Source organism: Prinia subflava, chromosome 21, assembly GCF_021018805.1.
Source record: "Prinia subflava isolate CZ2003 ecotype Zambia chromosome 21, Cam_Psub_1.2, whole genome shotgun sequence".
Lineage (NCBI taxonomy): Eukaryota > Metazoa > Chordata > Aves > Passeriformes > Cisticolidae > Prinia > Prinia subflava.
Genome location: NC_086267.1, coordinates 4,743,730 through 4,768,055, shown reverse-complemented (window position 1 = coordinate 4,768,055; position 24,326 = coordinate 4,743,730). Strand labels below are relative to the sequence as shown.

The window sequence follows — 24,326 nt, the reverse complement described above, 5'->3', positions numbered from 1 at the left end:
TTCCTGCTGCATATAAGGAGCAGTGAAGCTTCAGATTCTGGATCTGGCCCTTGCCCCAGGAGAGTTAAAAGATGTTAATTCTCTTTTTCAAAGGCAGATATTTGTATTCTCAAAGCAAAATCTCCTAAAAATCAAAACAGAGATAAAGAACCCATCCCTAATTTAAGGAAAGTAATTTTTAAAGCATTACCTCAAAAAGAGAATAGACCAGATTATTTCAACCTGGCCTTGGACACTGCCAGGGATGGGGCAGTCACAGCTTCCCTGGGTAGTCGTTGACAGGAGCAGAATTTAACTCTAAATCAAAATAAAATGTTAATTTTAAGTGCTGTCCTTTCAGTGCATCTGCATTTTTTCTCCTGAAAAATCAACAGTGAAAAGCAGCAGCCCTTCAGACACCTGGTTGACAGCATAAGAATTTTCCCTCTCTAAAAGAAAGCTCGAAGTCCCACTCGCCAGCAGTTAATATTTCAGACTGCGGGACAATCGCTGGCCAGCAGAAGCAAAATGTAAAAATATTTTTATCTTAAATATTTTTCTTAATAATAGCTTCAAAGGCAGAGAAATGGCTGGTTGGGCTGCAGCTGACTGTGGCCTGGCAAGGCTGGGCTGGGGGGAAGAGAAAACCTTGGATTTCGGTGTGTTGCTGGCCAGGCTGGAATGTGGATTATTTTGCCCTGGTGTACGACCCAGCAGGAGAATTTCTAGAAGGAGTAACACATGAGGAGGAGATGTTGTAGATCTGTGTGTGGAGATCCCACCAGTTGTATGGATTTTACATCCAATCCTTCTGGATTTAGCTATCAAGTTGCAACGAAAATGTTCATTATTAGCAGTGGAGAGTCGAGCTGTGGGTGAAAATGGGGTGGAATGGAGTGGGAACCACCAGTTGTTAAATGGGAAAATTCACTTTATTCCATTATTCTTATCAATAATCCCCCTCCTGTGAGTGAGGAGATCAGGGAGTTCAGTGTGCAATCCCTGAGGAAGTTGGGGGTACTCATGGGGTAAGTCTGTAGGAAAGGCTGAGGATCCTTTCCCCATCTCTTGTCTAGATGAGAATGAGACTTTCCCTTCTCTTCCTGCAGCAGCTGTGCTCTCTGTGCATCCAGGAATGGGACTGGGAGGGAGGAAAGCTCCTGTCTGAGCCCAGGGATGCTGATTTTGTTATCCCCAGCCCTGGCTGGGTTGGGGGCACACACGGGCACGGCTCCTCCAAAGAGCTGCCCCATGCCTGGAGGTGTTCCAGGCCAGGCTGGACAGGGCTTGGAGCAGCCTGGGGTGATGGAAGGTGGAATGAGGATCCCCTCCCAACCCAAACCATTCTGTGCCTCCAGACAGGCACGGATTTTAAGCAGAACTCTGCTTTTTAACATTAAAGCTGCTTTTGCATCCAACCCGAGCTCTGAAATGAAAGGGAGTCACTTGTGTGAGGCCACAGGAACCTCTGCCGGGGCTGCAGGACCCGTGGTTTGCACCTCCACCGCTTCTTGTTCCTGCTTTGATGTTTAAATTCAGGAAAGTTGCAAATGGGACAAAATGGCTCGGGGGTGGAAGAGCCTAAATTGGCCCAAGGTGGTCCTGAGTGCTGGCAGCGGTGCAGGGACAGGGGAGCACATGGGATCCCTTAGAGCCCCCGGGGAGTGCTGCAGAGGGGCTGCAACATTAAACAGCAATATCACCTTGCCTCCTGTTTCACTGAGATGAATTAACTGGCAGGAAATCATGGATTTCCGAGGCCGGCTTTCCTTACGGCATTCCTCGCTGAGAAAAGGAGAATTAAACCGGTGAAAGTGGGTAACAAGAAACAGGTTCTAGAATAATTCTGTGTGGTAGGAGGGAAGCAGCATCGACCTGGGGAGTGGCAGCTCTTTTTAGGAAAGGGATTTGGAGAAGAGAAAGTGGCTGAGGGAATGGAGAGTGCAGGGAGTTGATCAGGAGATGCTGGGTTGAAATGCAGGCATAAAATCTGTTAGAGGTGAGAATACACCAAAAACCAGGGCTGTGTCACAACAGTCCTGGGTTATTGGAAGTTATTCCAGAAAGTTCTCTTTTTAAAAATTATTTTCCTTAAATCTGTGATGTGTTCTTTATCTCTGCTTTGATTTTAAAGAGATTTTTCATGGAGAAAACAGATCTGGCTTTGAAGAGAGAATGACCATCTCTCACAGCACTTGGCTCTGTGTGTTTGCAGAACTGGGGGGGAAGAATCCACTGAGCACTTGTGAAAATTTGCCCTTAAATCCCTTATTAGGTCATGAATGGGGAAAAAAAAAATACAAGACAGCAGTTAAAAGTTTCGAAGGAGATTTTTGGAATTCTCACCATGGTTTTATCATCTTCCCAACGCTGAATGGTCTCACTGTTGGAACTGCTGTGGTGGGAGTTGGGGACTGATGGGACAGGGCAAAGCTGCAGGAATGTGCTTTCCTTGCCACGGATTGTCCAGTACAGCAGGAACATTCAAACCATTGCAAAGATTCATTCTTTGCCCTGTTCTTGCACAGCTCGTGTGAGTTCCCCTTCCTTGTGTGTTCGTATAGGACCACATTCCTTCAGATTCCCCTTTTCAGCTGTTTCTGATGACTTCTGAATTTAAAACTTGCAGTTATATCCATGTATTATCCATGGATTGCTGCAGCACTGCCTTGAAGAACACAAAGACTGTGCCACTGGGAAAAATTCTGTTTTCTAAGGATTGTAGTGCTTGGGTTTGGGGTGTTTCTTCTGTAAACATTGTGCAGTGTTCAGAAACTTGAAATTAGAAGCCACGTTCCAGGAAAACAAGGAGGGCTCCTTGCAATGCTCACTAATAGTTTCTTTCCAAGTGTTCCCAGGCACGAGTGGCCGGAGCTCTGGGATCTGGAAGCCAGCAGCTCTCAGGGATCAATATTTTGGGATTAGGATGGGAGGATCCATCCAGTTCCCTGTGGTTGCTCTCAGGATGAGTGGAAACGGCCTCGGGCTGTACCAGGGGAGGCTCAGCTTGGACATCAGGAGGGATTTCTCCATGGAAAGGGTGGCCAGGCCTTGGCAGGCACTGCCCAGGGGGGTTTGGGGTCTCCATTCCTGGAGATGTCCTGGATGTGGCACTCAGAGCTCTGGTGACGAGGTGGGGACGGGTTCTTGGGCTCGATGGCCTCAGAGGTCTTTTCCAACCTCAGCAATTCTGTGATATTTGAAATTTGCAGGGAGAGAGAGGAGAGGCCTTGAGGAACAAGCTTTGATCAAACCAACCGTGCTGCCAAAAATTTCCCAGATTGTCCCTGGTGAAGAGCTGTGGGTTTAAGATCCAATTCCTGCAGCCTCTCCCGCTTGGAAGTTGCAGGAGGGATGTCAGGACCAGCGAGAGATGCCCTCACCTTGCAGACCACAGCTGCCTTTACCTTCTACTCCCTCATTTCTCTCCCCTCTCCTTTTTTTCCCCTGCCTCAGCAGCTTAGCGGGGGAGCGCGAGACAAAAATTAAAAAAAAATATAGAAAAAATAAAAAAACCCGACACAACACAACAAAAAATCCCTTTCTTCCCTGCGCTCTCCTCTCCCGTGCTCGTGTCCCAGAGCCGTGCTCGGGTCAGCAGCGAGCTCACGCTTTTGTCAGTGTGATTAATAGCGCTGTGGATTGTCGTTAATTCACTGGCTAATGACTGCAACTCTGGCCGCTCCCGGAGTAATCGGGTGATGTATGTGGGGAGCGCGCACCTCATGGCAGAGGTGAAAATCATTTCGACAAGTCAAATATTGTCACAGGGAACAAATGGCTCTCCCTGTTAATAAAAATTAATGAATTTTTTTTTACCGCCGGCCCGCTAAATGAAGCCGTGGAGCGAAGGGAGTGGAGTGGAGGGGACAAGCTCGGCGGAATTAGAGCGCTTTGCTCGGTGGTTAAAAGTGTAAATGTCTTTATTGCGGCGGCGATGGGATGTGGCGAGGGGTGGTGGGGATTTTGTCTGTGCTCCAGAGGCTTTCTGAAAGTTTGGGGCTGTGTTTGCGTCGGGAGGGAGAGGGGACAGGAAACAAAGAGGTTTAGTCTGGTGGAGGAAAAGGTGAATTTAATATTTGGAGGTGGTGGATCCCTGCCTTCATTCTGTCAAGGAGTGCCCTGGCTGCTCTTGGGCACAGAACTTTGGCAAAGCCACCCCTGAGCTTGCCCAGGGCTGGTTCTGCCTTTCCCTCCATTCCCTGCCCTGCCCAGGCTCCTGCTCCACCAGGATTGAGATAATTGAGGGCACCAAGCCCCGTCAGGGATAGGTCCTGTGGGAGAGGTTGGTTTGGTGCCCGGTGGGTTTTGAGACCAGGTGGGAGAATGGATGGGAGAGGAAGGACTGGCACGGCAGAGGCAGCACTCCTGAAAAAGTCAGCAGAATTTTGGGATTCTCCATCCCAAACTGGTACTTAATTGCCTGGTAATTAGTGAGCTCTGGCTCACAGGTAGTCACAGAAGGGTTTGGGTTGGTTTTGCGAGGAGTTTTGGCTCTGACTGTGCTGATGAGAAGCGCTGGGTCCTGCAGTGAGGAGATTTTTGAGGTGCAATCCCTGGAGCAGGTGGCTCGCTCACAGGACTGGGGTGCAGCCACCAGCAGCTCAGAATTCCAGGGAGAACGGTGGGAACCCTGCTCGAGTCCTTTGGGACCACTGCAGATGGATTTACTCCTCTCAGGGAGCTTGGATCGACTCCTGGCCTGCCTTAATTAGAGGTTTTATACTCTACAGGCTGACTGATGAAAATTCTGGTACTGAGTAAAAAACAAGAGTTAAACAACCCTGCTCTGAGGCCTTGTTAATGTTATCAAACTTGTGAGGGAAATCTTCAAGCAATTCCACCAGTTAAAGTCAGGTATATGAAGAAAAATAACACTTGACCTGCAAGGGACCTTTAAGGTTCTCTGAGTTTCCATGGATTTGGCTGTGGAGGGAGCAGAAAAAGAAAGGGATTAGAGAAGGAAAATGCAGGGAAGCTTTGGACAAACAAACAAACAAAAGCCCTCAGTGCACTCCTGGAGGGAAAGTTGAAGTGCCCAGGTTGCAGCCAGGGCACAGAGAGATCCTGCAGCTTTATTTTTGGGAATGCTGGAGTTCTGCAGAGCTGCTCTGACAGAAGCTCTCTTAGTGAACATGAGGAGAAATATTTGTGCTACTTAAAAATTCCTCATTTTTCACAACTGGGTATAGATGCTGTCTTGGGAGATAAAGACTTTCATATTTTGGGTTGTGTTTTCTTCAGCTAATTTCCCTGTCTGCATTTAATTTTCATGCAAATATATTTGCTGATGATCCATAAAGCAGAATGTCACCTTGGTGATTTTAATCCACTTTTTGTGGGTATAATTTTATGGCTAGCAAAGTTTAAAAATGTGTTTAAATCTCTGAACAACAGCAAAAACTTCCTGCATTAACAATCCAGGATTATTAATTGTCAGCTAATTGGGAGAGTGATGATCTCTGATTAAACACTAAGGCAAGGTGCTGATTTGTATTAATTGATGGAGATCTCATTAGAGTGTTAACTCCTGTTTCCTGTAACAGTATTTTGGATACTGATGTATTTTTTTCTGTTGAGGTGAAATGTTCCTCCCTGATACTCTCAGCTGTGTGTGGTAGGGTTGAGGACTGGATTCCAAACAGGACCATTCACAGATGTATAAAAAATACTGGATTTCCTCATTTATAATTATTCACTTTATTAGAGGTTGTGGGCATTTTATAAATGCAGGTCAACAAGCAGCTCCTGCAGCAGCCTCTGCTTTCGAGGGATATTTTATGAGTGTATTTGAGCACTTGGCATATATTTCATAGGAAAATCCACCCTATTTGTCAATGAGACAGACTAAATTAAAACTTGATTAGGCAATCCCAAATCTGGGTTAAGCGTTACTGTGTTTAAAACCAAATTCTTTGTGGGAGATAAGAAATGAAGAACCTTTTTATTTTTGAAAAAAACTTTGAAAACTCCAAATTTCAACTTTGTGCACTTTCACAGAAATCGCTGGTGTGCTCAGATTTATAATAAATGAACACCTGACTGAAAATATCTTTATAGAGATGGACAAATTTGCCTTGTATAATAAATAACACGAGCCAGAGCTGCTCCTCCTGCCTTGCCCTTAATTCCTCCTTTGCCAGAGCAGCCTCGGTGCATCTCTTTAACGTGGCCATGTGACTGCTCCAAATCCAGGAGCTGAAGAGTTAAGGCACAAATAAAACCTCAAGTTCAGACTGTCAGCTTAGATAGTGCTTAGCAAGGGTCGAGGGAAAAAAAGCCAGTTGTGATTTAGAAGAAAAACAGTGAGATTTGACCAATTCCATGGAATACCTTTCTTAGCCCCGGGGCGAGTGGAAGTGGTATATTAACCAAGGAATAGAGCAGAGGAGGAAAAAGGCCAAATCACATTTCTTTGAAACAAAGAGGCTTTTTACCAGGAACAAGCCTTGATAAAAATTACAGTGGCATCGCAAGTCATTTCAGCCGCTCTGCCTCGGGCCATGTTAGAGCAGTGAGGAAATAGGGGATGCAGCAGCCCTGAAATACAAATACAGTAGTCCCGGGAGTGTTTTTAGTATAAATAATCCTTTTTAGAATAATGTAGTGGCCTTAAATAGGGCCAGGTGCTGGGTGCAACACCCAGGGTTGTTTTGGGAGGAGGAGAGGGGAGCAGGGCAGCGAAGCTCTGCCTGGAGGAGGGGACAGCCCCAAATCCTCGTGGCTCCACAGCTCCCCAGGTCTGACTGAGCCAGGATCTGGTGGAATCAGATTAAAATGGATGTGAACGGATCTGTCAGGTGAAGCCAGGAGGATGTTGGACTGTGGTTGTGAAATGAGTAGGTCTAAAACAACTCTGGAGTTCTCTGGAATTGGGCAAAGTTCCTTTGGAGAGGACGGGATCCTCCCAGGATTCTCCCACCTGTACCAGGGTTTGCCCACAGTGCTGGGGAAGGATTTATGGAGTGTCACATCCCACTGCCGTTTGTTGAGCCTCCCATCTCTCCTGTCCTACGCTTTGCAGACAAACTCTGGGAGACTTTCTCTGTCAGAAGTGAGCTGTAAATAGACTGCAGAGGGGAAAAGCAGGAGGATTAAACACACCCTCAGCTCTTTGTCGGGTTCTTGTTCTTAGAAAAGAGCACTTGAGTGGTCAGGAGAAAAGTGCCCCAAACAGCAGCACTGTGGAGGTGCTCCCAGTGCAAACATTTATTGAAACTGGGATGGGGACAGGAGAAATGGAGAGATCTGTGCAGAGAGCAGCATTAACACCCCCAGTTGTTCCTTACTGTCATCAATTACCCAGTTAAAATTCCGTTTTTCATAGTAATTAAACATTTCCGCAATCATCAGGACACTGGTAGCCAGGGGAAAGGTGTTTGGCCAAGGAAAGGAGCTCAGTTCTACTCCCAAAATATCAGGAACTCCTCATCCCAGTGGTGGGAAATACTTGGTAGACCTCTGAATTTTCCTTATTTATGTGGTCAAGATGTGACAGGTGAAATGTGAATTGGCTGGATGGACACAACTGCATGGCTGCAGTCACAGATGTGTCCCAGACACCACATTCAGATGCACATTTGAGCTTCAGTTGGTGACATTGTCCCTGGTTGTCACAATGTTTTGCCCATCCCAAAGCTGCAGCATCAGTTCCTGGGCCGTTCCTGGTGGGAAAAAGCAGCAGGTAATTCCTGCTTGGAGTGGCTGTGAAGGAAGGGCTGACAATGTGATCAGTGAGGTGCCCAGGAGGTGCCCAGGACACTGAGAAAATACAAATATTTTGTGGCTTGGTGAGCTCTAGGCAGGTTGGGATGTGTGGGAGCATAAAATGAAACCCGAAACGAGTCCAGGGCTGGCTGTAAAACCCCAGAGATTTCCATGGGCTTTGGGAGTGAACCCATAAGGAGTGGGAAAGCCATTTCCAGCTGGTTTTTGAGCACAATCCTTTGCTCCCAGCCCAGATTCATCCCGAGGAGCTTTGTCCTTGTGGGTCACACCTCTGTGGGAGGAAACCAGCCCAGCCCAAAGATCAAATCTGCAGCGAGTGTTTGAGAGCCCTTTGTGTGCCCCGTGTGGGGAAGAGCTCGAGCAGCCCCTTCTGTGCCAGGAGGGGTTTTCACCCAGATCTTTGCTTCTTCTTTCTGGGAGAAACATTCCTGAGTCCAACTGAACATTTAGGCTGCTGCAAAAATGTGTCTTTGAGTGAAAAACTCATTTGTTTGTCCAAATCTCCGGGAGGACTCAGCTCAGTGACCCAGTGGGGTCTGTGCTAAAAGGTCTTGAGCTGCAATGGTTGGATTTGGTTTCACTGATGTTGTGAGTTGGAGCATTTGGGAAACTCTTTGGCAACATCCCCGTGCGTTCTACTTGTGCTGTTTGTAATTAAAGAGTGTGTGAAATAATGATAAAGGCTTCCAAAGACTGAATTAAAAAAAAAAAAATAGGGCTCATACATTAGAAAAGATGGAAAAAAGTTTTACAGAATTTTTGGCTTTAAAATGGAGGGGTGGTAGTAGCAAAGAGCTTGAAATACAAACATAGAAATCTGGTAAATGTGGACAGACTTGAATTTAAAAAAAATATCTGTGTGGTGTTCTGAGTGTTGAGAGTTTGCAGAGTACAACCTTTCTAGGGAGGGCAAAAATAGGATGCAGGATATTTCCCCCCTGTTTTTGCAGAGCTCTGCTCTTTCTTCCCCGCTACAAAACCAGCGAGCTTCCTCGGAATTTTTTCTTTTTTTTATTTTGGCCGGGGCAAGGCAAATCCAACTTATCTGGTGGCATTCAAATGTGTGCCTGTGAAAATGGAGCCCCGCTTTTGACACCCACCTCACGGCTCCGTCCTGTGCCCTGCATTGATTCCCTTGCTCCCCTTTCATTCCCAATTCTGTGGGCACCTTGTCCCCGTTCTGCCCTCCCCTCCCTCAACGTTTGTGCTCCTCCCGTCAGGAACTGGAAATTGTTATGGATTAATTTTAATATTTGGCGTGTTTTGCTAAAAACGCCTCTCCCCGCTGCTATTAATCTGCCGTGTTAATAATGCCAGGGCTCCTGTTCGGGACCCTGGGGAAGCCACAGTGAGCGGAATGACAATGAGACGGTGACAACAGCCCCAAAGCCTCCGCTTGGCAGGGACGTGAATTCCAATGGCCAGGGCTCCTTTTGGAGGCTCACAAACGCTTTATTCTCTGACATCCAGCGCCGAGAGAAATGCCCAGCACGGGCTGTTAGTTTTTGGAGAGGCGGCCCAGGCGCATTTCTTTATTTATTCTGACTAGGTAGCGTTCCTCCCAGCGGAGGATTTTCCCTCGCGGTCCTTTCCAAAGTTCCACTTTGCTGCGTTTTCAGCGGGGTTGGAGCGTTTCTATAGATTTTTAAAGGGGGTAGGGGGTGGATTTTGGAGCAAAAATAAGCAAACCACTGCAAAGCAATGATGATTTTTCTGCACCGAGTGGAGCTTTTCTCCAGGCTTTCCTCTCCTCCTTCCCTGATTTTTTCTTTTTGCTGTTATTTTCTATAGATTCTCTCCAAATGTTTGTTGCCACTCTGGTCATACACTGTACATATCCTGTGACACTTGACTGGAGCTTTTATCTCATAAATAGTTCAGAGACAGAAATCCCAAAGGCTGATATTTTTTCCAGTGCCTTTAATAATAAAAGAGCAAAGCGTTTTTGCTTTTGGTTTGCTTTACTTTATTTTTTTGCTTAAAAGAACCAGCTTTATCGACTGCATCCAAATATGGATCAAATGAATATTTGGACATAGCACAAATTGTAAAAATGTCAGCTTGAATTCTAATATAAAACAAAATTGTGGATTCAGGGAGATCAGGTGAAGCGAAGTTTTACGGACAACACACAACAACAACAACAACATTCTCTAAAGAGTTTGATTGTGAAAGGATCTTATGTGGAAATATTTTTGATGCCTGGTTGAACCAGACTTTTACTGGAAATATAATACTGGCATTTAGAGCAGAGTAATTTGGACACTTTCCCTGCTGGTTTTACTAGAGGAAAATGGGTATTAGGGAACACACTGAAATACTGTTTCGAGCTTTATTCTTCATTTCTGCCAGCAGAAATCCTGTAATAAAAGAAAACACTTAATTTTTTTTTTTTTGCTTAAAACCAAAGGCACTTGAAATCCTTAATACCTGTTCTACTCACAGCCAAGTTCTGCAGCAACTGCTTGTAGAATGTTTATTGAAAAATGCACCCGATTAACTCTGCTCAGTCCTCATCTGCTCTCGCTGCTCCTTTCGGATCTGCTTTCTGTTTCTTTTTAATAAAAGGATTGAAGCTGCCTTGAGAGGTGCAGTTCCAGCTAAGACAAAGCAGGGCATAAACCTGAAACTTGAAAAATGAATATACAAAGTAAACATGGGAAAGGGCTGCGTTTGTGAGGGTTTAATTTTTATGGGAGTCCTTCTTCCTTTTCACTCGTCCTGCCTCCTCCTGCTGCCTCATCCCTCACTGTCTCTGCAGTTCTGAGTATTCTTCAGCAGGAAATTGGGTTTTTAATGTGTCCTGCAGCAGTTCTGCACCAGCCAGACCCAGGGAAGTTCTGTGTATTTTGTCTCAAGCCCCAGCTGCAGAGATTTGGGCTGCAGAGAAGGACTCAGCAGTACCTGGGGCAGGTTCCTGTGCTGGGAATGCTCAGAGCTTGTTCCTGTCTGGAATCCTACACAGGGATGTGCTAAAACCTGTGGCTCCTTCACATTTCATCTCAATGGCAGCTGTAAATCAAATTTTCCGTGTGTAACCTGGCAGATGTGAGTGTTTGGGGCTGGCACTGGGGCCCAGGGAGCTGGGCCAGCAGAGTTTGGAGCAGCTGGATCCCTCAGGGATGGGCTCCTGACCACTCACCTCCTGTTTGCCCCATCAGCATCTTCCTGCTTCTTGGGCATTCCCAAAATTCTGTGCTTTGTATTTGGGAGTGAAAAGGAATGAATGTTTTAAGGGAAACAGGCTGAGAGTGGAGTTTGTTGTGGGATCAGCTCAGATCTGAGTGAGTATCCAACGATTTGAGGTTGGCAGGGTCTGAATTTTCCATGCCCACCTGTTTAGTGGGATTTAACTTTTCAGCTCGACAAACCCAGTGACCTGGGGCTCGTCCTGTCACAACTGTGCCAGCTTGAACAGGGAACAGGGAAAACCAGATCTCACCCACAGCCATTTTGATTGGCCCTAATTCCTTTTCCTCGTAGCATTTTGGGTGTTCTCAGGTGTTAGAGAGAAACTCTGGATATGATCTAAGGAAGGATTATTCCACTGAGAAATAATCTGAGGTGCTTGGTGTGTCATTGTCACTTGGTGCTAAAGGCCCAAGGTTCAGGAGGAATCCAAAGGGAAGAACAGTAGAATTCCAAGCTGAGTATCTCCAGATACATTCAGAAAAGTTGGCAAAAGCACAGCGAGTTGTAGCAGAAGTGCTGAATGAAGTGAAAAATGAAATAAATGTTTGTGTGAGCAGCACCATTTCTCAAAGGTACAGACAGCCCCTGTGACATTCCCTTGGCACCCTGGCACAGAGGGCAAAACCACTTCCCACTCGTGGCCACTTCCCTGCCTGGATATTTATTGCCCAAGCCTTTTTTCAACTGTTAAATTTGTGAAAATGAAGGGGTTTCATGAGTGAATGAAAGAGATAAAACGACATTTCCCAATGGTCACTTAAAGCAGAATTTCCCCTGGCTCTGGCAGCAGTCAGAGCTGATGGGGAAGCTCTCAGAGCATCCTCTGCAGTTTGAGGACCTGGTCCCAGGGGGTTCCTCGTGGCCAGGCTCAGGTTTGGGGCTGGATGTGTTGATTTCAGATCAGTATCCACCAGAAAATATTGTAAATCCCAGAGCAGCTAGGATGGAGATGGAGGAGAAATGTTCTTGCAGGGAGTGGGATGAAGAAATTGGGTGGTGGGCTTGAGAATCTTAAACTGTTTATTGTCCTTTCCTGACAGCATTCTCATTAATATTGTCCATGCATGGGGGAAAAGCCATTTTTCTATGACCTTGAAGCATTTAATGCTTCAGCCCCATCCTCTCATGACATTTTGTCACTAATTTGCATCTTTTCTGGCAGAAGTATTTCACACAATCTTCCAGAGAGGCTGTTGCACAATCCAACCCACAAAGGGACATTTTTCTCCTCACACAAGGCTAAAGAAAAGCGTGGCTGGTGTTTGTAGCACCCAGAAATGAGATCCCTCTGGGAATCCAGGCATTTCCCTGTCTGCAGGTTCAGGTTTGCATCCAGCAGGGAGAAAAGCCTGGGAAGGAATGTGTGGATCCATGAGGAGGGTGAAAGTTTAGGGATAATTCTCATTTCTTCTCATTTCATGTGGGATTTAGAGACTCACAGTGCTCAGGAATGCCAGGACTGGATCCAGAACTGACTGACACCAACAGTTCCCACCACCTTGAGGGAATGGTGGATTTTTGGGCTGGTCCTGCCCGGCAGATTCAGCAGAGCAGGGCCTGGATTTGGGATTTCCTATTGTATTTCAGCTGTGGCCATCAGGTGGCAATCTGACCACTGGGATCATTCTGTGCTCCAGGCACTTTGGGGTGGGGGCTCCTCGGGCTTTCCAAGGCCCTGCTGTGATTTGGGGGGTGTCTGCCAAGCCCTGGGCTGTGCCTGCTGTCAGCTCCTGCCCTGTGCAGGGACAGAGGGATGGGCAGCGAGGCTCCTGCAGAATTCCCGATGGATTTAGGCAGGATGGGGGGCAGGTGTTCCTCAGAATTCACCTGGATTCAGGTGAGATGAGCAGCACAGCATCCCGAGGTGATGAACCCTGTCAGCACATCCTTAATGGGAATATTTCCCTCTTGGTTGAGCAGGGCTGTGTTGGGATGATCTGATCCAGCTCCTCTGGCCTACAAAGGGATCAGAAAAATAACTTTTACTTTTTGGTGTGAGTCCACAGAAATGGAGACAGAATCCTGTCACCCCAGAGTTAGAAATGCAGGTGATTTAATTTATTGGAGATGTGGAGTAAAGAATTATGGAATCAGAGAATTCCTTGGGTCAAAGTGACCTCAAAAATTATTGAATTCCAACCCCATTGCCATGAGCAGCTCCCACCAGACCAGGTTGCTCAACGCCCCTCAAGATACTGCTCAAAGTGCTCAGATATTATCTGCCTTCTTCCTCCCCAGCCTTTACATCAGGAACTGTTAGGTTTGGTTCTGTTTTCTTCCCTGGGGAATGTTTCTAAAGGAAAACCTCTCAGTGCAGGGACCTCAGGACATCGTGGAGCTGTAAAGGTGATGGTGATGTCCCTCTTTGGGCTGAAAAATGTGTTTGAGGTCATCCCTCTGCTCTTCCTGTAGAGCCAGAAAATGGAAACAAATCCCAGGGAAGTCCTGGCCTAATGAATATTTTCCTGATAATAATTTATATATTATTATTATTATACATTACAATAACCACTTAACAATCAGTTCTAGACAGCACTGAGGTTTTAACACTCACATGTCATTTTAAACTCACAGCTAGAAATGAGCCACAAAGTTTAGATAATGATGTAAAAACCCTTCCAACACCCAGTTAATCCCTAAGGAAAAAGCACCTGTTGCTCCGTGCCTGTGTGCTTCCATTGTCAGCTACAAAGTCCAAGTTCTCTGTGAATATTTGTATTTTCTACTCTTCTGCTTGGGTACTTCCTTTGGGCCCGAGGCTCCAGGTTTGGAGGCAAAGTGTGAGTTCAGGGGTGCCTGGCATTCTCCTCCTTGCTTGGAAAATAAAAACACATGGGTTTCACACAAATTTTGAATTATCCAGGTCAGTGAAACTCAGGATCGTGCTGGTGATCAGGCACTGCCTGCCCAATAGAAATGAATTCTTGGGATGTTCTTTAAGTGTTCCCAGTGAAGAAGTCAAAGAAGCTCTTTGCAATCTGTGAGTGTAAAAAATGCACTAATTTCAGATAATTGGGTATTTCCACAGCAGAATTAGACATCTAACAACAACAACAACAATAATTAAACCAGGGATAATGACAATAATAATAACAAAAATAACAATAAACATATTAAAGCCCAAACACAACAAACCCACCCCAAAACCTAACGCATCATTTCGCCTACCACCATCCCCTTTAACATCAGCCTTGCTCCTGCTTTCATTACAGCTGCTAAATAGATTATTCATGAGGTCTCTCCCCACCACTGAACCATCCCTCTCATTGTTGCCAGCCCCTCATTGGTGTCACACAGATTTTCAGCGTCTGCCCATATCTGATTATCTGTGGAAACAACCTTTCAATGAGCCTTTTTATCGAGTCATTTCGCCAGGGAGCTTTGAGGGACTAATTTTAGTTTCATGACAACAACAATAAGGTCAAGTTGTATTTCTGTGCTGCTTTTCACCCAGGCAGGCTTTCCAGAGGGGCAGATGTGGGACAGCCTGGTTGTCACCGTTGTCACCACGTCCAGCTCTCCACGGTCCCCAGCTGGGTTGGGATGGAGCTCAGGAGAGCTGGGGATTTTTCCTGGAAAACAAGATGTTCTCTGCTTTATTTTTTTTTAATTAATGTATTTTTTTAAACTTAACCAGTAGTGGAATGTCTGGGGTAAAGCTGAGAGGAGCCCTATAAAGGGTGAGAAGTGGTTCAGCGGGGACAATCTAGAAAATTCTGTGGAATAATCAAAACTGAACCCCAGCTGTCAGATTTGCCCCAAATCCCTGGAATGAACACAGCCTGTGGGGAAGAGCAGCTCCCCCACCTGTGGGGCTCAGCCTGGAGAAAAGGAGGCTCAAGGGGGACCCTTTTTCTCCACAGCTCTGGCAGGAGGGTGCAGCCAGGGGGGTCGGGGTTTCTCCCAGGGAACAGGGACAGGAGGAGAGAGAACAGCCTCAGGCTGGGCCAGGGAAGGCTCAGGAGGACATCAGCAGGGACTTCTCCATGGAAAGGGAGCTCAGGCATTGGAAGGGGAGGTCACATCCCTGGAGATGCCCAAGGGATGCCTGGAGGTGACACTCAGTGCCCCGGGCTGGTGACAAGGTGGGGACGGGTCACAACTCAGACTTGATGACCCTGGAGGTCTTTTGAACCTCAGTGATTCTGAGATTCTGTGAAATCCACCTGGACTGCACAAAAAAAGGGCCAGGTCTGGGCACAGCTGGGATTTTCTGGCTGTTAACCAGTGCTGGGTACAATTTGTTGATCTCAGCTCTGGGTTGTGCTGAGGAACCCGGCATTCCCACATCTCCCTGGCTGGGATTCTGCTCCCACAGATGCCACCTGGACTCTCTGGTATCAGACCTATCATGACCTGAAATTGTTGTTTTGTTGTCATTTTGTGCCTGTTGACTGTCCCTGGTCATTTAACAACTGAAAAGACACATTTACCTATCTTCTGATGATGCCTCTTGAAATATGAGGTCAGTCAGATAAAGGATCAGCTTCACTGTAAATTAAAATTCAATCAGAACTGCCCTGGTTGTCCCATAGAAGAAATTAAATTAACAGTGTTCAGTAGTAAGGCACCTTTATACTTTACTTGTATCCTCTGGAAATTTTCACAGGTCGTGCTCCAAGAAACCCAGTTTTGCTCTTCAACTCAGTTGGAATTCCTGTTCCTTAAGTGCAAAAGAGGCTAATCATAGAGCAGAAAATAATTTGACTTGCTAATACCGGGCGAGAAAACATTTACTGCAACCACAAATATTTTCAGGGTGATGGAGTACCTCATGTTCATGAAAGCTTGGTTCTGGTGGCATGTTTGAGTAGGGAGGGCTGCACTTTCTAGCAGAGGAAACCCATGTCAACTGCAGCAGGCAGCTCCCTGTTCTCCAAAAGCTGGAGGAAAAAAAAAAGTTGGCAGAGGAATCAAAATCCTCCTCTTTAGTCGAGCCTGCCACCAGGTTTCTTAGGCATGAACTCAGGAAAATCTTTATTAGGCATAAAAAAAAAGAAATAGAGGGGGAGATGTGTCTTGCAGACAGAAGGTGCATTCTGAGGTTAGCAGGGAGATGAATTATAAATACCTCGAGTCGAGCCGTGCTTTTCCAGCTATTCTTCCCTGACGGTTCCTAGCTGGGAGCCAGTGAAAAGTGTGATTTTGGTGGGGTGCTGCTCCCCCCTGGTGACACCGGGGGTCAGGCACCGGCTGTGCCCCGCGGGAGCGCCCACAAAGCGGCGCTTGTTGGGTTTGTCATCGTGGTGGGAGCTCCCGAGCACGCCCCTGGCCGGTGGAGACAGGACAAATCCGCCCTCAAAGTGCTCCAGCTACTTCTGCTGGGTGACAAATTGTGTTTTTCTTTCCCCCTCTCGCGTTGTGCTGCTCCACCACCACCACCCTTTTTTTGCTTTTTGGATGAGGAGGCTCCGTTTTCATTACGTGAATGGCCTCGCTTAGGAATTGATTCCCCTTGGAAAAATCCCCAAACTTTTTTGCCCTTTGTGTGTCCAGGGTTTTCACTCGAGGACAAGGGGGAATTGGCTTCAAACTAACAGGGAGTAGGGCTGGATTGGAGATTGGCAAGGAATTCTTCCCTGTGAGGGTTCTGAGGCCCTGGCACAGGGTGCCCAGAGCAGCTGTGGCTGTCCCTGGATCCTGGCAGTGCCCAAGGCCAGGTTGGATGGGGCTTGGAGCACCCTGGGACAGTGGAAGGTGTCCCTGCCATGGCAGGGGTGGCACTGGATGGTTTTAAGGTCCCTTAAAAGCACTCCAGGATTCAGTGATTTCAGAGCAGTGATGCTCTGTTACACCTGCAGGGGTGCCTGGCTGAGGTTGGCAGCCCCACGGGAGCTCACACTGAGCAGCAACACTCACCACCAGGCAGGCACTTCTTGCCAAATTTGGATTTTTAAATTTTTTAAATTTTATTTTTTGTCCCCCTTTCACAAAACACACCAAGCCACTTAAGCATGAAGTGGCTGTAGAGAACCTCAACCACTTCTTCTGTGTTTTCTTCCCTCTTTCCAAAACCCAAGTGCAAAGAGCAGAGGAGCCCTGATCCCATAGATCACACCAGGCTGCAGTGAGCCTCACCCTACCCTCTGCAGCACCCCGTGATTATCACTGTCCTTTCCTCAGCTCCACCTGAGCTCCTCCAGGGAGGCTTTTACCTTTTAGAAGCATAAAATAAATAATAAAAAATAAATCAAATAAAAAAATAAAATTAAACAAATGAAAGCGAGCTCGGCTTAGCGAAACTTTGTCCCAGGGAGAGATTAACCAATGTTCACGTGAGTATCTCAGTGTGTTTTGTTCTGCTGTTTCCCCTTTTAGGTGACAGCGAGATTGTAAATAATATGTACGAGACCGACCCCGATCTCCTTGCTGGCGAAAGCGCAGAGGAGGAAACTGAGGACAGTATAATGTCCCCCATCCCTGTGGGACCTCCGTCACCCTTCCCCACCAGTGAGGACTTCACTCCCAAGGAGGGCTCACCCTATGAAGCTCCCGTCTACATTCCTGATGACATTCCAATCCCACCAGATTTTGAACTCAGAGAATCTTCGGTCCCAGGGGCAGGGCTAGGGATTTGGGCCAAAAAGAAGATTGAAGTTGGGGAAAGATTTGGACCCTATATGGCAGTACAGAGGAGCACATTAAAGGAAACAAACTTTGGATGGGAGGTAAGCGCGTGGAATGTGGGCACCACATTCCTTTGTCTTCTCTGCCAAGTGTTCGTGGAGCTGGACTGAGGCCTGGGGACAGAGGTGGTGACTTTGCTGATGCCGTGTTTCCCTGAGTAACTTCCCACCCCCATCACCTGAAGGATTTAAAAATCAGCAGAAATCCCCTTTTAAGTTCGCTTCTTGGGGCCACAAGAACTGCTGGAGCGCTGTTTTGGAAGTCTGTTTTTTGAATGATGTCGGGTCACTTCATCAAGTGCTTGTCATTTCCAAATTGTGTTCGGGAGTTGTCGCGTGGAGGGGAATGGGATTAATCGCATCATGTTTGGTGGTTGGGGGTGTTACCTTTGACTCCCAGCCCGTGTCAGCAGTGCAGGCATTATTAACTGGGCAGGGAAAAATAGCATGTACCCATTAACAGCCCCGATGTTCTCGAGTTCTTGCGCTGCAGCAAAGATGGGGAAGTGTGAAAGTCATTTTTGCCCAAGCGCTGAACAAAACCCAGCCTTCAGCAGGAAAAATGCCCTGTCCCACAGTTCCCATCTTATCTTTCTTCCTGCTTTTCTGGGCTTGTCCCAAGAATCATCTGAGCTTCTTCTGCTCCCGTATTCTTGATTAGAGAATACCTAAATCCATAATTATCCTGAAATGTTCATTAACAGTGAAGTGTATCGTGGGATTTCTGCTCTGTGCTCACAGTCCTATCCCAGGGTCCATTATCCAATATATAATTCCTTCTCTCTAGCCCCAGTGCCCATCCCAAATCCCATCCCCTGCTGCCCTGGGAGCTGCTGGCTCCTGTCCTGAGGAAGAGAGGCTGTGTCTGGGGCAGGGGGGGCAGAGAGGTTTCCTGGCAGGATTTTGCTGTAGGATAGATGAGGCCCATCCCAAAAAGTGGGAGCTGAATTTTCCCTCATTTTTCCCGGGGTGAAGCAGTGAATTTTGTCCATCAGCCCCATTTTCTCCATCAGCCACTACTGGGGTGAACTGGTTCACAAAGTCCTGGAGGATTTCCAGCGTGGGAAGCAGCTGAGGGCTGGAACTGTAAGGTTTTCCCAGGAGAAAGGCACCAGTGCAGTGACAGAACCCTGTTTTCTTAGAAACAGAGGTCAGAAAGGCCAGGCTGAAGCATTAACAGTTTAAATTGTCTCTGATTGTATTTCCACTCTTGATTGTGAAGTCAAAAATCAGTGAGCAGTGAGACCCAGCGAAGCCCAGAGAAGCAGGTCCAGATGTGTTTGTTTTGTTTACTTTTTCAATGTGTCTGAAGTGCAGGAAACAGCAAAAACCTCCTGCTTTAAGAACGAGACTCAATTGTGTTTTGTTGCTCTGCAGTAGGAAGTGTCTGAAGAGCTAAAATCAGAGTTTGGTTGAATGACTGAGCTGAGAGTTTCCTTTTCCTTCTATCCTAGTGCATGGAAAAAAAGGAAATTCAGCTGAGTTTTGATCCCCTCTCTCTCCTCCAATGACATCCCTCAGAAATTCCTCTTGGTGCTGGCTTCAATTGTGAATATCATTGCAAAATATTTGATTGGTATTACTGTATGAGCATCAGAAATTGGGGTTTTGGGGGGAAAAAATCCCTTTTATTTTACTGGCAATACCTAGTCTGGTTCAGGGGGGCTGTAGGTGTGAGGGGCTCGAGATTCCTGAGGAAGGTATTGATAACTTCCAGGTGTCTGAAGATAAGGATAATTTTCCTCTAGGAATATGCCATATTCATTATTTGTAGGCTGCAATGTGAAAGATGAATCCTCTTTTTCTGACCCAATTATTGATAGGTGGCATTTGTTGTTTCAGTTTATACTTTTGCTTGTTGTTTTGTTTTAAGGCTGATTTTTAGGAAAAACATGCAATCCTCATCAGCTGGCAGAAGCCGAATGATGCAACTCTTTTTTTCTATGACCTTGGCAAAACACTGTCCTCGTGTTTCATAACTCTGATAAAAGTTGATATTTACACTCTTGATTTTCAGAAAGGTTCCTCACATCCCCACTGCTCTGCGTGCTCTGATAGCAGCTGCATTTATCAATTCCCGTTGACTTTGTGATTGTGTTTGTTTTTGTGGTGTAATTGGGCAAACTTCCCCTCTGCGGGCACTTCTCCCATGCCGGCGGCGTCCCTTTGTCCCCTCTGTGGCAGGGACATTTCACACCTCGAAGGAAGGGCCTTGTCCTCCCTCAGGTGTCCTCAAACCCACCCCAACACCCTCTGATCGTCCTGCAGACACCTCTGGAATTTTCCCATTTCCCAAAGTATTTAAAGACATTTCAGGGGTCTGTTTCCAGTAAGTGCTTCCAGAATTTCACTGGGGAGCAACATCCACAAATCCCTTCATGTGCTGGACAGGAATTCATGGAATAAGCTCCGTCTGCTGGGTGTTGGTGTGTGAGCCCTTCCCTGGGGGTGGAGGGTTGGAAAGCCTTGGAATGTTCTAGGAAGCTCTGCCTGATGGCAAATTGTGAGTTGGGATGTTCTAGGGAGCTCCACACGATGGCAGATTGGGAAATGGTAATTTGGGATGTTCTAGGTAACTCTGCCTGATGGCAAATTGTGACTTGGGATGTTTTGGGTAGCTCTACCTGATGGCAAATTAGGAAATGGTAGCTTGGGATGTGTTTGCATCCTCTGCTCATAAATTTGAGCAGCAGGAAATGGGCAAAGAGTGAAAAAAGAGGGAAAGGGGAGAAGTTTTTTGTCACTCAGGAACTTGTTGGGTTTTGGTTCCATGTGCTGTTTATTTCAGTGATGATAAGTTCAATAAATCTGAGATCTGTAGGATCACAAGGAATGTTCCTTCTGCAGTTTAACATTGCTTTTTTGGGTCGGTATTTCTGTGGAATTTGTAATTTTGTCATGCAGTGACCTGTGGGTTGAATGCTGGTGTAAGGCTTCCACACAGCTCCTTGTTATGGCAAATTTGAATATCTTCCATGTGAATTGCCTCTCATATTAGGAATTTACTTCAGGAATGATGCCTGTTCTTCACACTCCTCTCTATTCATATTTCTCAATTCATTTCCTGTAGGTTATGGTCTTGATAATCCCATTTTTGTGCACACCTCAGTCCCCAAACTCTGAAAACCTGGTCTTTGTGTTTGTTTGTTTTTAGGAGTCATCAGTTCCTCAATTTGAACAACTTCTCTGCCTTTGGCACAAGAAGTTCTTGCCCTTCATCACAGGAAATTTATTGCCAGGCTTTGACTAAACTGGGAGTTCACTACAAGTGGAATTGGCTGCAAAGTGGCCATTCCTCAACACCGTCTCAGTTTTGCTAGAAAATGCTGATTTTGTGGTCATACAGGATGTGTTTCTGTTCCTTCTGATTTCTGCATTTAAAAAAAATATCAAACAACATTTGGGGGGTTGGAAAATGTGCCACTGATGGCTTTGATGTGAGGATGGATCCTTCTCTTCTGCCCAAGGATTACCACTGCAGAAAACTTTCTCCTTTTAAACTCAGTAAGGGCAGATTTGTGAAAATGAAAATGGAACAGAGCAGTGAGCTGTGCCTCAAAGTCCTCAGGAAATTAAGTTTGTGTTTGGAGGCAGGGCCAGCCCTGTTTCCATCAGAACTCCTTGACCTGCTGAAACTTTCACCCTCATTTACTGACAGCCCCAAACACCCACGGGAAAGCAGAATGCCGTGTTTTATCTGCCGTACCTTGGAAAAAGATGCGTAATTATCTTTATCACAGGGGTTTTTCCTTTGAGGCAGGCAGGAGGGCTGGGTGGTGATGGTTTGAACGCGTGTCCTGCCTTATCTGCAGCACAGCCTCGTGTCTGGCCTCCTGCTTTGCTTTCTGGGATATGTCTTAAAATTTTTCTTTGAATCGAACCACACCTATCATTCAAAGGCTTTTTGGATGAGGGATGGCAGCGAGTGATTCACTCACGTCTCATAAAAATAAATAAATGTGTCAATCCTGGCCCCCAGCCCCTCCCAGGGATGATTTGTGTTTGTTTATTTTTAGCAGTCATCAGCTCCTTAATTTCAATGATATTTCTGCCTTTGGCACAAGAGGTTTGCTAGAAAACGCTGATTTTGTGGTAGTACAGGACGTGCTTCTGTTCCTTCTGATTTCTGCATTAAAAAAAAAAGTCAAATGACATTTTGGGGGCTGGAAAATGTCTCACTGAGGGCACATTTTGTGTCAAAATGTGTCACTGATGTGAGAATGGGCTCCTGTGCAGGACCTGGTGGGTGTTTCCCCCATTCCCTGACGCTGCTGTGCTGATCGTGTCATTTCACCTTTTATTTTTATTTTTATTTTTTATTTTTGTGTGTGTGTGCCTCAAAGGACACCACCCCACCTAAAAGCCCTGTGATTATTGAGTGTGATTATTGCATTTCCCCTGCTCCTGTTCCCCCCCGACGCTGACACGGAGCTCCCAGCACCCCGAATAAATCACGGCGTGTTTGAGCTTTACGGCCTCCAGGACCCCAGGAAAATGAAAATAAAATAATTACATAACGATCTCGGGCGCTTTGGATAAGTAGGGGTATTTATCACGGCGCTGTTAATTTTCCTAATTGAGAGGAGAGTGGGAATCTCATCCTGGGGGGAAATTTAGCACCTGGATCGTGGGAGATCTGGAAGCAGTCGTGGTTTGAGCTCAGTTTGCTTCACAGGGTAAACACCAGTGATAAAGGCAGTTAGTTTTAATTTATATTTTAATTAATTTGTATTTTAATTTGTATTTAATTTATATTTTAATTTATATTTTAATTTATATTTTAGTTCATATTTAATTTATATTTTAATTTGTATTTTAATTTATGTTTTAAGAGAGGTTATTTGCTGAAGCACAAAGACTCCTCTCAGCTGAAGGGTCAGAGCCAGGCTGCTCCTTTATATAGGAAAAATAAATAAGTTCTTTCACTTCCCACTTGGAGTGGGGAAAGGTAGAGCCTGTCCCATGGAAGACAAATAACTGGGGGAAAAATAGGAGGCAGCAGCTGAAGATGGAGCAGAGTTCTGGCTCCACATCTGGGCCAGGGAAAACTGCTGAGTTTTGAGCACACTTTAAAGTGTCCCTGACTCACAGCAGTGACCCTATTCCTGCAAAATTCAAATTTTTAGCAGGGGGTCTTTTTTTTTTTTTCTCTGTTTTCTAGAAATACTCCTAAGTGCCAAGGGAAATTTACTTTATGTGACTGGCCTTAAATGCTGGGAGGAGAATTATATTCCGTTTCCTTGAGTGGTAAATATATAAAAATATACTCAAAATTAAAAAATATTTTTAAATTATATTGCTAAATAGACTATTAAATAGATTTAATATTATAAATATAATATTAAATATACAATATTAAAATAGTAAAAAATATATTTAATATTAATATATTTAAATAGGAAGAGCTGCTTGAATTATGATGGTTTTTGTGATGTTTCCCAGCTCAGATAATACAGGAATTCCTTCCTTTCCCCTTAAAAGCTGATCCAGCTGAAGCAGCGAGTTCCTGCCTGTCCTGTCTCAGCCAGAGATGCTGAAAGGAGTGTGAGTCCTTAAATTGAGTAAAGAAATCCCCAAAGCTCCTCGTGTCTCTTGAGGGGCTCTCAGCTGGGCCCTGCGAGGATGTGATGACATTTCCTGCTCCTTTTCCTCCCCTGGTTCATTCATTTTCCCCTCCTCTGCCTCTCCCTTTGCCTGGGCAGTGATGTTACTGCAGCAGCTTCTCTCCCTCGGGGAGAAGGAGCTCCTGAATTTCTTTTTTTTTTTTTCTGTTTTCCTGCTCTTGCAGGGAATTTGCTGGGGAATTTTGTGTGTGTTCCCTCCCAAGGTGCAGAGTGTTACCTGTTGCCCATGCAAGGTTCCCTCCCCATTTCCCAGAGCTGGAATCACCCTGAAAATGAAATAATCTGTGGGTTCATGAGGAAAGCAGAATGTCAGATTCAGTCCCAGAATGTCCTGGGACTGCCCTCGATAACTCTTAAGAGCATCCCCGGTTAGAATTTTTATACACATGGATATAAAACTGCAGAGGAACTTTTTCTTTGGACCAAAAAGAGCGTAAGTGGAAAAAAAATTAATCTCAAGAAAGAAAAACAAGTTCCTGACGTCTAAATATTTTAAATATTTAATTTTTATTCTAATAATTTTAACTAATTTAAGTATTTAAATGAGATTTTTGGGCCAAGGATTGCTCAGCTTGGTACATCTCAGTTCCATCCCCTTCCCAGGGAGCAGCTCTGGGAGAGCATCAATATTTTCATTTTTCCTGCAGGATTTGGGCTTTGTTCTGGTGTCAGGGGACCAACACGAGGGAGGGGAAGGGTCAGATCCAGGTGCTGGGAATTACTGGGCTGTTCCCTATGGTTGGAATTAAAACCATGTCAGGAGGAACAAGGACTGGCTTGGGATTGAGAGGAGGAAGCTGCTGGAATCACAGGAGAGACCCCATTGCCTACAGCTCCACCTTTTGGGAGGGGTTAATTTAATAATTTCCACCCTGGATAAAAGTGAAAAAGGCACCTTCTGGCATCCAAGTGAAACGGCTGAAATTTGTCCCATTTTTTGGACATTTCCCCAGATGCCTCAGTGCCAGGGTTAAGGGAGTAAAGCCTTTTTTAGGCCCAAGAATGCCAAGATAAGTTGCTCTATCTTAGGCATTGGCTAAAACATGGGTATATAAGGAATTAAGGGAAAAAAAGAAGAGACAGGGGAAGGGAATGACTAAGAATACCTCCAGATATTTCTCCTTTATTTCCATAAGGGGTAATAACTCATGAGCAATCCGGCAGAGGGCACTTTCTT

General features: G+C 45.7%; 1 protein-coding gene across 1 annotated transcript in view; it reads left to right on the top strand.

The window, feature by feature from the left end:
• PRDM16 (PR/SET domain 16) overlaps window positions 1-24,326 on the top strand; it is a 286,725-nt gene that overhangs the window by 84,906 nt on the left and 177,493 nt on the right. Inside the window, exon 2 of the mRNA XM_063417376.1 lies at window positions 17,218-17,567. Within this exon, the coding sequence (XP_063273446.1) occupies window positions 17,218-17,567 (350 nt within the window). The remainder of the gene's footprint in view (window positions 1-17,217; window positions 17,568-24,326) is intronic.